The sequence below is a fragment of the Ochotona curzoniae genome, unplaced genomic scaffold (assembly GCF_017591425.1).
Source record: "Ochotona curzoniae isolate NIBS_2020 unplaced genomic scaffold, NIBS_Ocur_1.0 contig_2210, whole genome shotgun sequence".
Taxonomy (NCBI): Eukaryota; Metazoa; Chordata; class Mammalia; order Lagomorpha; family Ochotonidae; genus Ochotona; species Ochotona curzoniae.
The window spans coordinates 22,133,103-22,146,783 of record NW_024465369.1 but is presented as its reverse complement, the minus strand read 5'-3'; the positions used below and the strand labels follow the sequence as shown (position 1 = coordinate 22,146,783).

At 44.1% G+C, this 13,681-nt stretch overlaps 1 protein-coding gene across 9 annotated transcripts in view; it reads right to left on the bottom strand.

Moving 5' to 3' along the window:
• Positions 1–5,014: 5,014 nt before the first annotated feature.
• PKP4 (plakophilin 4) overlaps positions 5,015–13,681 on the bottom strand; it is a 222,306-nt gene continuing 213,639 nt past the window's right edge. For 5 of the 9 annotated variants that reach the window (XM_040971595.1, XM_040971598.1, XM_040971596.1 and 2 more), the window contains 5 exons: positions 11,627–11,711; positions 11,388–11,505; positions 9,228–9,356; positions 7,568–7,641; positions 5,015–6,011 (listed from right to left, as the gene is read on the bottom strand). In XM_040971595.1, coding sequence (XP_040827529.1) covers positions 5,763–6,011; positions 7,568–7,641; positions 9,228–9,356; positions 11,388–11,505; positions 11,627–11,711 — 655 coding nt within the window. In that variant the 3' untranslated portion in view covers positions 5,015–5,762. The remainder of the gene's footprint in view (positions 6,012–7,567; positions 7,642–9,227; positions 9,357–11,387; positions 11,506–11,626; positions 11,712–13,681) is intronic. The other 4 variants (XM_040971600.1, XM_040971603.1, XM_040971602.1 and 1 more) reach the window with 1 other exon arrangement.

The following is a 13,681-nucleotide window of genomic DNA, read 5'->3' as shown; positions in this document are numbered from 1 at the left end:
AGTAAAAACAAACAAACAAAAAAAACAAAAAGAAAAAAACCCCAAAATGTTTGGCAACTGAATTAAGTACAGCATTAGGCTACAGGGACAAGAAGGAGGCTTTGGTCACTGTGGGCAGACATGATGGCAGTAGGTTGCACCGTCTGTATTTGTAACATGGTACTTCTTGGTTGTATTCACAATGTATTTTGGGGAAGGTTTAAATGCATCCCCCATTTTCCATCCTGGCCAGGTCCTCTCCTATGAGTGTCAAGTCATTCTGGAATCCCATCTAGGTTGGATCTTTCCTCCAGACCCTATGAGGCTGGGCACATCTCACATTCAGAACTTTCTCACCCCTGGAAATGAGATGTCCCTAGGACTGGGCTGTGCAGGACACTGACACTTAAGAGTCCTAAAGAGAGAATTAGGAGTCATTTTATTAAAATCATTAAAGTCATTTTATTAAATTAGTACATCAGTGCGGCATTAGAAGCCAACCCCATTCCGTTTTACTGCCAGCAAATAAAGGCACATTGTGGGAGAATTGCCTTCTGGGGAGAACGTGAACCGATATAAGGGGTTTCTGAAGGAAGGAGACACTTTCTTACCGGTCTCAGAATGACACCGTTAGTCCAGCAACAAGGTGTGTTTAATTTTGTCCTACAAGACAATACACCTGTAAGCTTAGGGATCCCTGGGATGTACATGGCGGGTGAAAGAGCCTAACCATATCGAGTCCATCAAAACTCCTCCACTCATTGTGTGAGGCTCTAATAACGAGGGCTAGTTATGGCTCATAAAAATGATTAGGACACATGAATGCCTTTTAGTGATTTCAAGTTAGACCAAGGCAACAGCAATGGACGCCAACAGCCACTTAGGGGACATACACACTGCTACCATAAAGGCGGGGAAAATCACCAGAGCACATGCAATTCAAGCCATAATTTGCTTGCTAATAATCTCTTCTGTGTGTGTCTGCAGTCTTTATGGATTGTCCTGAATAAAGGCTTTTACACAAAGTACATTCAAGACATCACATTGTGATTAGCAAACAGCTAGCACAAGGGTGAATAGGTTGGACAGCAAAGTCAAGGCCTTCTATGGGGAGCTATAAGGAGCACATCCCAGCCAAGTGCATTCTTCTGTATGGGTGGTAACCCATGGCAGCCCATGGCCTGGGAGGCCCAGCTCAGCCCTTGGCACTTGCCATGTATTTCCAGGGTAGTAGCATTCTATGGGATTCCAAATGTTGTCCATGGCCCGTGTGTTCTCCCAGCTCCCCAACCAACTGTATGCTTTGGGTACATTCTGTTCACTTCCTCTCCTGCATGGTTTTCTTAACCTGTCACAAGGTTTGCCTGTGAGTTCTGTCTACTCTGAAATTTGTACTTAAAACCCCTCATGGGTTCTCCCACCTCTGATCTCACTGGCTTGGTTGCTTCTTTGCTTGTGCCCTTCTGGCTCTTTGCGACCACACTCCTTCCCTGGGATGTGGGTAGCTGTGAGGTGGGTGAACTGTTTAAATGTCCCTTTACATCATTAGGTACAAAAAGACAAATTTCTCCTTTGACGTGTTTAAGTGTGAACTGATTTCTTATCTTATTAATACGCATGTAAATCTGTCCATCAACTTGTCGAAAAGGACACTTCTGAGGGGAGCTTTTGGGAGCATAGATTTTCCAGAATTCTATTCAAACTTAACTTGCTAGGCTGTGAGTTATTAATGCACTGGCACATATGTAATGACTACTGTGTACATATACACACATATATGTAAAACTTGGAAGGAATTTTGTTAAAACATTCTGGGTGAAAAGTCAATCAGTGGATTTTTATTAATGTTTGAAATACACAAATCTTATTTTTCTCACTCATGGGACATTAATAATAGCCTGAATTCTAGGTTTTAAGATTAAATGTTAGACAATGCCATGACATATTTCTTCACAGACTTATGAAGCAAGAGGTAATTTTTATATACAATGAACTGCAGATCACATGTACATTTTGATGAGTTTTGATAGATGCATAGACTTGTGTACCTGCCACTCCAATCAAGATAGAGCACATGTCTATAATCCCAAAAAAGTCCTCTCCTTCACACCAAGCCCCACAGTCAGCCAGAGAGCTGAGTTTTTCCTTTTATTGTCTGCATGAAATCTTTGGCAAGCTACTGCCTTTTTTGACCAGCATGTTTTGAAAATTCACCCATGTTACTGTAGCTGTGGTTCGTTTTTACTGCTGCCTGGTATTCAACCACATGAGTGTACCACCATTTTATCAATTTTGGATTGAATATGTTTATACTTCTAATAGTGATTTGCGTTGTTTCCATTTTTGGGCTATTATGAAAAACACTACTATAAACAGAGCAATTTTTAAAAATTTAGTAAGTGAACAACAATTGCCAAGTATTTGAATGTGTTCTCTTTGCAATCCAGTTTGATCATGGAAATCAAACCACTATCCAACACACTTGGAAAAAAGTTCTAAGATACTTCTCAGCAAAACCTAAATGTCACATGCATCAGAATAATGGACTGCAGTCCCAAACCAAGGTTCTTGCATGTAATACCATTAACAAGCAAGATGAGTTTGGGGATAGTTTTATATTTAATAGTTAAATGTTTATTTTACGGTTGGTTTGGTTTTGTTGGAACTCATGGCTTTCCACATCAGAGTAAAGGCATTGTTTCCTTTAACAAATTTAGGACAATGATGAAAAGTGTTTAGTAACTAATATTTCAACTGGAACTCAAATAATTGATTTTGGAAGATACTAGCTGTGATTTTTAGCAAGTTACTCTACAAGTTTGCCTTAAAATTTGTAAAATCAGGCTACTAGTACAGAATTCATAAATTGGCTATGAAGGCTAAATGAAAATGTATGCAATAATTCTCACCACACAATGTGCTCTCAATAAACTGAACTGTTAGTGTTTCAATGTAAGCATCAGCAACTGGATGGACAAACAAACCCTGCCCAGGGACTCATGATGTATACATGATGGAACGTACTGTCATTACTTCTGTCACTCACAATAAGTCCACGGTTTCAAAGGTAGATTCGTAACCTAGAGTGCATAGGTAATAGATATACTTTGGCAAAAAGAAAATTCCTACCTCTGCCTTTCCAAGGGTAAGGTCTCAACGACATGCTTCAAATCCCTCTGTTGTGGAAGTACTTCACACCACACAACTGCCATCCCACAGAAGCTTCCCAGGAACACTGATGCTTGTGGTCCACCTTGTAGTTTTGATTGGTCAGCACTGAATCCAGGCTTTACTTTGTGGTTGCCCAGGTGACCCTAACGTGCAGTCAAGCAGCACAATTGGTCAAGCTCACTGACACTGGCTCCACGTGGCGCTGCCTCTCCAGGTCAGGGTGCAGGTGACTGGTCTCCTGGCTCCACAAGAATCACAGCTTTCTTTGAGGGTCAAATGCGGCATGTTATTTGGTGACATTAGGACAGCACAGCTTCTTGGTTTCAGCAGAGCTTGCCAATGTCCACATCTTGAGGGGAGAGTGAGGCAGTTTCTCCCCAGCCCCCACTTCATTTAGCAGTGTAGTTGTTTGTCATTCTGGTTCTGGCTGTGGTTTCTTTGTCCTGGTAACAAGTGGCCTTACAGGATTTCAGATCTGTCCACTCCTCATCCACAGGCCTCTGTCCAGCTCTTTGAGGAGGTCTGCTGGAAGAGCCAAGCTAATCTTTGCAGTTCAAATTTGGATCAATTTTTGAAAAGCTGTTTGCCGCCAGTGGGGGCCTGAAACAAACCAAGACTGCTGGCGTCAATCAACTCAGCCAGCTCTTGACTGCCTTGTGCTCGTGAGTGAGGCCTGTCAGCTTTAACATAGACAGGGAAATATTAGGTTTAGGGGAAAATGATGCAAAGCTTCAAGTGGATACACTCCAACGGTCCTGATGCCAGTTCCTTTGGGGAGAATGTCTGGTGTCCTTTGCCAGCCAAGAGTGGTATTTCCTGAGGCCTCCCAGAGGATGAAGTGGCCCGAATCCGCTAGCTGGTTCAGGGGACATTCTGGAAAGTTTGTGTCTCAGCAAGGAGTTTGTTATTGAGTTGTTATATCTCAGTTTGTTATTGAGCTGTGGTATCTTTCTTGCTTGTAATCACATTTCCACTTCATCTTGGATCCTTGGGCTGCTGTCCATTCATCAAAGGACTGAACTTTACCTTTCGGTCTCTTTCCATGCATTTGTAAATGTTTTAATCTGTGATGTGTAGCATATTTGTTGGACATACTGGGCTCAGTCCATACCTTTGGGTTTGATCTGCCTTATGGGTCATTTCCTGGTTAGCTCAGTAAGGTCCAGGAGCCAGGGTTCAACAGTGGGAGCTGCAAGACTTGGGGAGGCCTCTGGTTTTGGGCCTCCTGAGCTTGTGGTGCTGATGGAGAAGTCCTAAGAAACGCTGTGGGGCACTGCTGGGAGCCCTGCTTACCATGTCTGTGGAACGTTTCCCTTTGTGTGTCCCTAAATCCAGCCAGGAATTACTGGGTCAAGGCAAGGAATTACTCAGCAAACGAATTGGGCAGAATTGGTTTGGGTTAATCCATCAGAGCCACCACTGTTCTTACATAATTATTGAGTTTTTAAAAATATAAATGAATATTAGCAATTATTGTGTTAACATAAAAAAATAATGCCAAGAAGAATCTGCCACTTTAGTTATGGTTAGGCTTATATTAGGATATATTCTATCCTGGGTTAAAAGTATTGCTAAACAGAAAGAACATTCTGGAAAGAAAGAACTCTAACATGGTAAAACAGTAGGGCACATCAGATTCACAACAGATTCTGAACACAAACATACAAAGATAGATAAAGAGGAGGAGAGGGCATAGCTTTGTTTCTTAATGTGATCCCCTTTACAGTGTGGTGACTGTTATATTAGGAAAAGTCCCACATGGCTGCATACAGGGAAGCCATTTCTAACATGAACTACATTTCTTTTTACTACATCTGTTTTCTGTATTATACCCAGGAAATAAAGAACAGGGAACACATTACCAAGGATGAAATTTCCACATTTATTTTTCTTCCATGTGCATAGAAAATGGCAGTGACGTGTCCTATGAAAGAGGCAGGGAATGGGCATGGCGCTGCTCTACCAGACTGACCTTGTGCTTCCAAAGTACACTACTCATGGTGAATAAAAGGATGTTGCAGTTTAACTGTTAACATTTCCTTGGGCTTCCCCTTTGTTTTTTAAGCTGTCAGTTTCTTCAGATCTCTTTTCAAATGACACACTGCATTACAAATGATGGCACTTAACCAATGTGGCATTTCCATATTTACACCAACAAAGAAAATTTACAAGACATAATAGCATACAATCTTGACATTTAGTAATAGCAATAAAACATGAAGGGCATCCATTTTATTTTTTCTGTACAAACTATCAGAACAGAACTTTATTCACATTAAAAAAATCATCTTTAATTTGATTTGACCTACACATCCCCATCTCATTTCACCCATTTCGCAAACCTCTCATCACATCACCCACACCTTCACCAGACTACATAATCTCTAAGTGATTAGACCTAACACCTAAATAGAGTTTAAGAAAAGTCCTCTCTCAAAGGTAGCCTCACATCCCTGATAATTCCTCAGAAAAGAAAAAATAATAATAATATGCTCTTCACTCATTCCTTCCATTTCACTTTCACATTTCATCATCACATCAGCAAGACAGACTTCTCACCTCAGTCCAAACAGAGTTAGAAAGAAAGAGCTCCTCTGCCGAGCATCCTGATGCTACACCCACGAGTCCGGGGAGCCTGGGTACTGTTCTGCTCTGTAAGAGGGTCGTTTAGTGGAGTAAAAGTCTACGTAATTTGTGGTTGACTTCAGTCCGTACTGCGCTGAGTAATCAGTAGAGGCTGGAAAGTGAACTCGGTCATCAAAATAAGGATCTTCATAGCTGTGAGGAGACTGCAAATACAACCTGTACGCATCAAAGTTCTTTCTGTTGGCGTCATCTTGACTATAATATAGCTGTTGATGCTGTTGATGAAATGAAAAAGCAAATAAGGAAAAGCCATTTAAAGAAATTCACACTTAAGGAAAATGAATGTGGGCTTCTTCATCTTCCCAAAGCACTATTCAAAACGAGTAGGTTAGAGGCTGTGTGCGGTGCCCGATGCATGTTTACTAGTGGACTGTGAGGCTCAGAAGCTACATTTTTAGACAGGATGGCTGAGTTTGCTGACGTCCTGGAGAAGGCTGTGCTCAGGGAGCCCCGGCCACCAACTCTCCCTTTTGGAACCTTGCTCTGCTCCCTGCTGAGGAGGGGCTGGCTACCTGGCAGGCCAAAGAGAGGATGGCTTTGATGCAAGGAAATTTTTAGCACACTGTGAATTTAGTTGGAGTTTGGGTTTTTCAGTCTTGGATAATTGTAGACCTATCTTTTTTACCTTAGAGATGAACACAAAATTCATCCTTTAAATTTAATACACTGGAGTGATTTAGTGTATAAAGGTCACACTTGGGAGATTCTGCTGTAAGTTGTGCTATTCGAAGGATAAGCAGTCCGAAGGCAGCAGAGTAGTAAAATTGGGGAAACACTTGGGCAAAGAATGTTCTGGAGGAAGAGACTTCTCTGAACCATGCTAACAGGTCCATGTGTCCGGAGCCAAGGCCAATGTGGGTCCCACACAAGGCATATGCTTTCCATTTCCCTCTGGACTGCCCTCAGATCATCATGTCTGTCTTCACGGTCATGCCCAAATCCCCTTCACTTAGTAAAATGTAACAAATTTACCACAGGGATATCAACTTCATGTTCTGGAATTAAATGCTTTATGATTCTGAGATTATTTTTCCTGACTAAAGAAGTGTAGCATAAATTTCTTCCTTTTTTTCCCCACCTACACAGTAGATGATGGAATGGAGGAACCTCTTAGAACACCCTTATCTAAAGGACAGAATCTGGTCTTACTTGGGTTAACCCTAATTGCTCTGTATTACCAGAAGGTGGGGGAAAGAGATGAGAGGACCCAGGGGTACCAGGCTTCCAAGAGGAGCCCCCTGAAAACAGAGGGATGAGCCCCTGAAAGCAGGTATCTACTGAAACCACTTGTTACAGTACATGCCTCCCCCAGGGGCTGAGTGCGTGCCAGCCTCCAAGGCCAGGAGACCAGGCCGAGAAGCAAGGGTTTGTAACTCATGGAGCTTGGTCAGGGAGGGAGTCATAGAGGTGGAGAATGAATTACACAAGAAGGAATCAATGAGATGAGACAGTGAACAGTGCTTACCGACCTTTCCTCACCCAGAGGATGCAAGAGATCTGAGGACAGGGAGAAGGAAAGGTTGGGCAAAGAACATGACCTAAGGACTTTTCAGCTGTTCCCATCGGCAGCACCGACGTGAATTTTAAGACTGCGAGGCTACCAAGGCTGTGCTTGGTATGCACCATGGGCGAGTTTCCAAGGACTGAGGATCCCCAGGGAAAGCCCCTTGGGCCCAGTCGTGTTGGCGCGGCTCTGGGAAGTCAACCGACGTGGCCCCCTTACTGTGTTACTGCTAATCGGCCTTCTGTAAAAATGGCATTGCAAATTCACCTGTAGCCGTCTATTTTGTTCTCTTGCTGGTGAGGAATAGGAACTGATGTAAATTGGTGAAGGTTTGCTGGAGCCTGTAAGAAAATATTTTATGCAATTAAAACTAGTGTTCGTTACTCTGATCCATCAGGCTGTGTGGCCTGTCCCTGATAGGGCTGGCTTCCCTGTGCCAGCGCAGAATGCCAGAGGTTATGGTCTGGCTGCCTGGGTCTAGCCTGGCTGCTGCCTTTTCCCAGAGCTGGTAGAGGCCAGAGTAAAAGAGGCCAGGGTGTGTTTCATCAAAAAGCAATGGATACACCAAGCCCATGCAGAAACCATTCTTTTCTTTCTTAGGCCCTGCTCCTGTTTGCAAGGATTCCTCCTGCTGGTTTTGCACAGCAGCATGGCTCCTTGAGCTGGGCAACATCATTCTCTTCAGGGCTCTGGGTGACAGCAGTGGGTCAGAGAGAAAAATGGCAACATGGCACTGGAACCAGCCCCATACCTCCAAAGCAGCTGTGATTCAGATATCCCAGGGCCTGAGCAAAGCAGGTGCAGGCTTGCCCTAAGCAGCTGGACCATAAGGAGGCCCTGGCTTGCATCGGCCATGTTTCAGCCGCTAAAGAGTGTTTGGTAATCAGATTATTGTCTTCAGATGATGATGTCATCTGTTACCTTTCCATGACTGTTAAGGCTAGCAAGGATTGTTTTAGTTTTCAATGAGGAAAGGGAAACATACTTGAGGCAAGCCAGTTCACAGAGGCAGGCAATGAAGCTACAGAAGGGCAGACATGCTGAAGAGGGGACCTTTAAATGCAGGCGGACTGCTGCCAATGTGGAGCAGGCTGTGTGTCTCCTGGTGCACAGGACATGCACTGGCTACTGCAGCATCTGTAACTGTCTAGGTTATTAATTGCTATGGTAACAACAGTTGATTGGTAAACAGTCCTGTGAAGTCACAGTTTCAAAGACACCAGCACAACAGGGACTGCTCCCCCAGCAGTAGTTAGGTTGCCACCAGCTTTTATTTGTTTCTTTTTAATAAAGAGGCTTTTTGAGAAAAGAGTGCTGTGGTTTGTGTTCTGATTTTTTTTTTTTTTGCTTGCTTTTTTTAAAAGCAGCTCACACTGATTTATTTGAAAGACAGCAGAGAATAGAACAATGTGCAATCCTGGTTAGTCTTTAGGCTGGCATCCTGAACATAAATTAGATGTACAGCTTTCTGAATAAACAGAAAACTCCTTGCCCAATGTAATGTTATTTTTGTGATTCTGAGAAAATAAACACTGTGAGGAGAATCATATTATACAGTGTGCTGCTCACCCAGCCTCTTTTTCCATGAAAAATGTAAAGAAACGTATTCAACCCTCTGGTTTGAATTAATGAGATGAAACAGGCTGGATGCCGCTCTTGTGCAGCCCCAGCGGGTGCATGGCTCTGATGCCTGTGAGGGGCACAGAGACAGCCTGGGCAGGGGTTGCCCAGCTTCATACAGCCCTCTTTCTCTGGTGGCCACCCAATAAGCACGTTGGCCTGCTTTGCTTACAACAAGCAGCAAAGGAAGAGACCAGAACATGTTTGCTGCTGGGGGACTGCCTGCATCTGCGCCCAGGCCACTGGTCCAGGGCCAGGAAAAGTGGCCTCTTGAGACTCCACATCACACACTCAACTGGCATCTTACCAGGGTACAGGCCTTTATGTGTGGCATCACCTTGGCTATTGTAATACTGCATAGGTGGCTGGGTCCTATCGTATTCAGAGCGAGGGTCTCTGATTCCTAACAGTGCTGGTGAGGAAGAGGTGCTGCCGACTGAAGAGAGAGGAAAAAGGAAGCGGGAGGGAGGGAGGAAGAGAGGGGTAAAAGGGAGAAATATCAGATGGTCAGTGTCTGGAAAGACCTCTCCAGAAAAGCAAAGTCAGTAATTAGAAAAGCCACATAGCTGGTGCTAACAGGGAGCTTGTACAAGTGCTGGGAGGGGAGGAGCAGTCAGGGTCTGAGCGCTGGCATTGGGACCTGCAGCACACAGCCCTGGCACGCATCAGCCATGACACCACGTGGGGCGCTCCCTCACAGCCTGCACAGCCCTGCACGCATCCCCACTCAAAGACTCCAGGGAGGTCTCTGAAACTGACTAACGGCAAATCTGCCTGCCTAGTAAGTTACTGTTTTATAGTCTCATTTTAGCTAAATGTGAAACACTCCCCTACTAGCCTCTATGTATACTGTATAGCTTTTCAGTAAACAGAAATGTTTTCTGTTTTTTGGCATGCTTTGATTTTGAATTATTTCTAAACTATCTGTGCCTTGAAATATCTTTGGATCAGGGCCCCAGTCCATAAAGTTGATCACTCTTCTGACAGTGATCTACTGTCAGGGAAATTATGTAAATCCTGTGAGCCTGGCTTGGCCACAGGCTCATGGTGCTAAGCCCTGGCCTCATAAAGGCCCTGAAGTCTTTTTATCAGCTTGGGCCAAGTATTTAATAACAACACATCTATCCATGGAGCTGCTTTCAGACACTTTTGCACAGAAGGAAGGGAGAAGCAATGATTTTTTCTTTCTCATTAAAAACCCATCTTGCTTGCACTGAAGTTAATTACAAGTCAGAGAGGCCACTTATTCACTTCATGCACCTGACAGCAACAGCCTCCACACTTCGGCACTAGCAGTTCTGCAGGCATCAAGGAGGAGCTTTCATGGAGACACATTTCCTAACCAGCTGCTTCACTCACATAGGAGTGCTCCATGTTAGACCCCGATGGGCATGCACAGTGCACTGTGTAATGTGCTACTCAGGCTGCTCACTTTTTAGAAAGACAGAAACCCCCCAGCTGCCTCTCACCCCCTTGTTAGTATCAGACATGGCCCTGAACGATCCACTCCAGGGATCAGATCCAGATATGTGATCAGCCCTCCAAATAACGGGAAAACTAGGAACATGTCCCTAGGAGCTTGAATGGGGCTGCTCAATGCAATCCCCAGTGCATATTTAATAGTTGCTCAAAACCAGTTCACTGCTGAATAACCAGGTACCAAACTTGCTTGCACATGTGCATTTTGTTAAGCAGCGAGCTCTCTTGGTTGTCCTGGAATCTCTATTATTCCTAACTCCCTAAAGGTTTCTGAGTATTTTCATAGGATTGACTTGGCTTACATGTGAAAAAATTTAGCCTCAATCTCAAGCCATTCTTTTCTCCACAGGGAATACCATAAACAGGTAGATTACATGGTAGCCAAGACACTCAACCTAAAAAATCAAAGGAAAGTCTTCACGTGTCCAATGGGGACTGTTGCCATCAGCTGTGGATGCTGAGGGACTGGAATAGAGCCAGAGAATAAGCAGATTCCACTGGAAAGGAGGGGACTCCCCCAGGTTGTGGGTCAAAGGGGTCTTATCCAAGGCCCCTATTTCTAAGAAGCTTCATCAAGAAGCAGAAATTGTTTAGGAGGGCTCCTGAAGTTATGGTCCAACAGGCAAGCAGGCCAGCCATTAGCGGCCAGAGTCATGAGTTGCAATCTGGTCCTCCATGTCCCTGCATCTCGATTACCTTTCTGTCCTCTCCCCTGCGGGTTCTCAAAGCTGGTGAAGCAGGTTTGGAGGGATGGGTGTGCCCTGGGATACTTTCAGGTATTCTAGCTAGGTAAACTTGTTTTTACTTCTAAACTAGAAAGAAGGTGGGTTTGCTGTTTGCAATGGCTAGTAATACCCAGAGAGCTTTCTGCAAGATGGCAGTGTTGGAGGTGACAGGCCCAAAGGGCCCATGGTCAGTCTTCTCTGGCCAGGAAACATTGTTCTGCCATGCCCATGGTCTTGGAAGGGACTGGAACTCACCCACTGACCTGACTGAATGATGGGTGACATCTGTTGGTTGGTGGTAGACAAGGAAGGATGTGATTTGAATCGATCTCGCTCTAATGTTGACACAGGCGTAATAAAATGGTTTTGATTCCACCCATCCTGTGGAGTTAAGAGAAGAAGAAATCTCTCAAAATGAATAATGACATTTCATTACAATAAATGATTACAAACTTGTACTCTCATGAATGTAAATTATGCCAGAGCTCTTCTTGTAAGTTACCTTCTTATAAATGCTCCGGAGGTCCCGATATTGCCATAATGTATTCAAGACCTGGGCTGCTGCCTTCACTACTTTCAGAGAAGACCTAGGGAGAGAGTGTGGACGTTAATGAACATGTGTAGCATGGCTGCAGGCTCCACTTTGGAGACTTTAGACTGCAACCCAGTGGCTTCTAAGAGGCTATCACTCTCAGGATCCCGGGAGTGAAGGTGGCTGCTGGGAAACCGCATCTAGCAGTCAAAATCCATTTGGAAATCCATATGAATTGCACGTTATGAGAAAAATAGCAACTTGTTTTTGCACTCAGAATTTTTTAAATCAAAATAAACATATAGTTTAAATTGCACTTTTCTATAAACTTTCTGGTTATACACACCATATCTAAATTGATTTCTTTTTCTTCTTATCTACCCAATTACGCTGTGGTGAAAGGGAAGATGGGTAGGCAGCTGTCAGCCAAGTCATTTGTTCCTAACAACAGAATACAGGTTGCTCATAATTCTAAGGGACTGAGTAGGGGTTGAAGAGACACTCAGGGGCCTCATATGCTCTGCTCCTGAGGTGTGGGGGGCACTTCTGCACCTCCCTGCACCTCCCAGTCTCACCCCCTTCTGAGTGTTTCTCCCAGGCAATGTTAGAATCAGGTGAAACCTATCTACTCAAAACCTTTCCAAACTTCAGATTACCCTAACAGACTCAGACCAAGACAATGCCTCAGCAACTCACATAAACAGAGGGTGAAAATTCAGGTGCCCCAGAGGGCCTCTGGAGGACAGATTTTGGGGGAGCAAGCACCCAATCTCCCAGCATTCTGTTCTCAGTTGGCATGGCCTTTGCTGCTGCTTATTTCCTTGTTTTTGACTGCTGCCAGGGCACAGGCATGCAAGACAGTGCTAATACCTGCCTTTGACAGTGACAGTAAGCATGTCTGTACCACATCAACACCTGGATACAAACAGGCAAATTCTCTGAGTAGAAACCTGGCTCACAAGAAAAACAAGGAAGCCCCAGTTCTCTCTTGCAGCACAGCGACTTGAAAAGGCAAAGTATCTGTGTCTCCAAATTCCCTCATCTCACTTGTCTTAGTCCCATGCCCTCCACATTCTTCAACCTGTTGGCTGAGTGTCAAAGGCAGCAGTGGACACTTGATCACATTTGTAGCACTTCCTTCCTCGGCTTCCAAGGCACCTCAAGTTCCTGACTTCCCTGTGCCCTGGCTGCATCGTCTTGGGCTCACACGCTGGAGTCTTCATTCCTTAACCTTTGAACTTGAGGGATATCAGCCCTCAAATGTGCATTTCTGGCCTCAGACTTGACCATCAAATCAACTCACATGTTCTGCTGCTGACCATGTACTTTATATTTGGGTCTGACAGACACTTCCAATGTAACATGCCACAGGAAACTCTGGAACCTAATGGATATAAGTGTAGACAACTTATGGCTATCCTGGCACAGAGAGGGAGCTAGCAGAATGAGACCTTAGCTTTATCTGTTTTATTGCTGTCAAAATTAAAAGCAGATTGTAAGTAGTCACTAATAATGAAATGAAAAGAAAAAAGTTGCATAAGCCAAAACTGACTAAAAGAAAATATAGGCAATACTGACAGGTTTGGTTTCTGAGGGTGAAAATGTGGTTTGCTAGACTATTCTTAGATCTTAGAAATTCTTTCAAAAGTATAAACTGAAACACCAGATGAGAAGTGTGAACTCTTGCACTGTAATTAAGTTAAATAAAAGACATTCCCTGAGTGCCCATTACCAGGTACATTTAGTTCTGGGTACCAGAGGTGCAATACAGAGCACAAAGACAAGCTCCCTGCGGGAAGGGGTTCAGAAACTACAGGGACATATGAATAGCACACGGAGGGCTAATCAGGGCCATGAGGAAAATACCACAGGACCAGATGTGGTCTTGAAGAGGCTTTCCTCCTGTCCCTAAAATCCAGCAAGCAATATCACTAACCATTTCTCTGACTTGATACTAAGGTAAACTTGGAGTCACTGTCAGATCATAACAAAAAAATCACTAATTCCTACTTCATCTACCCTATC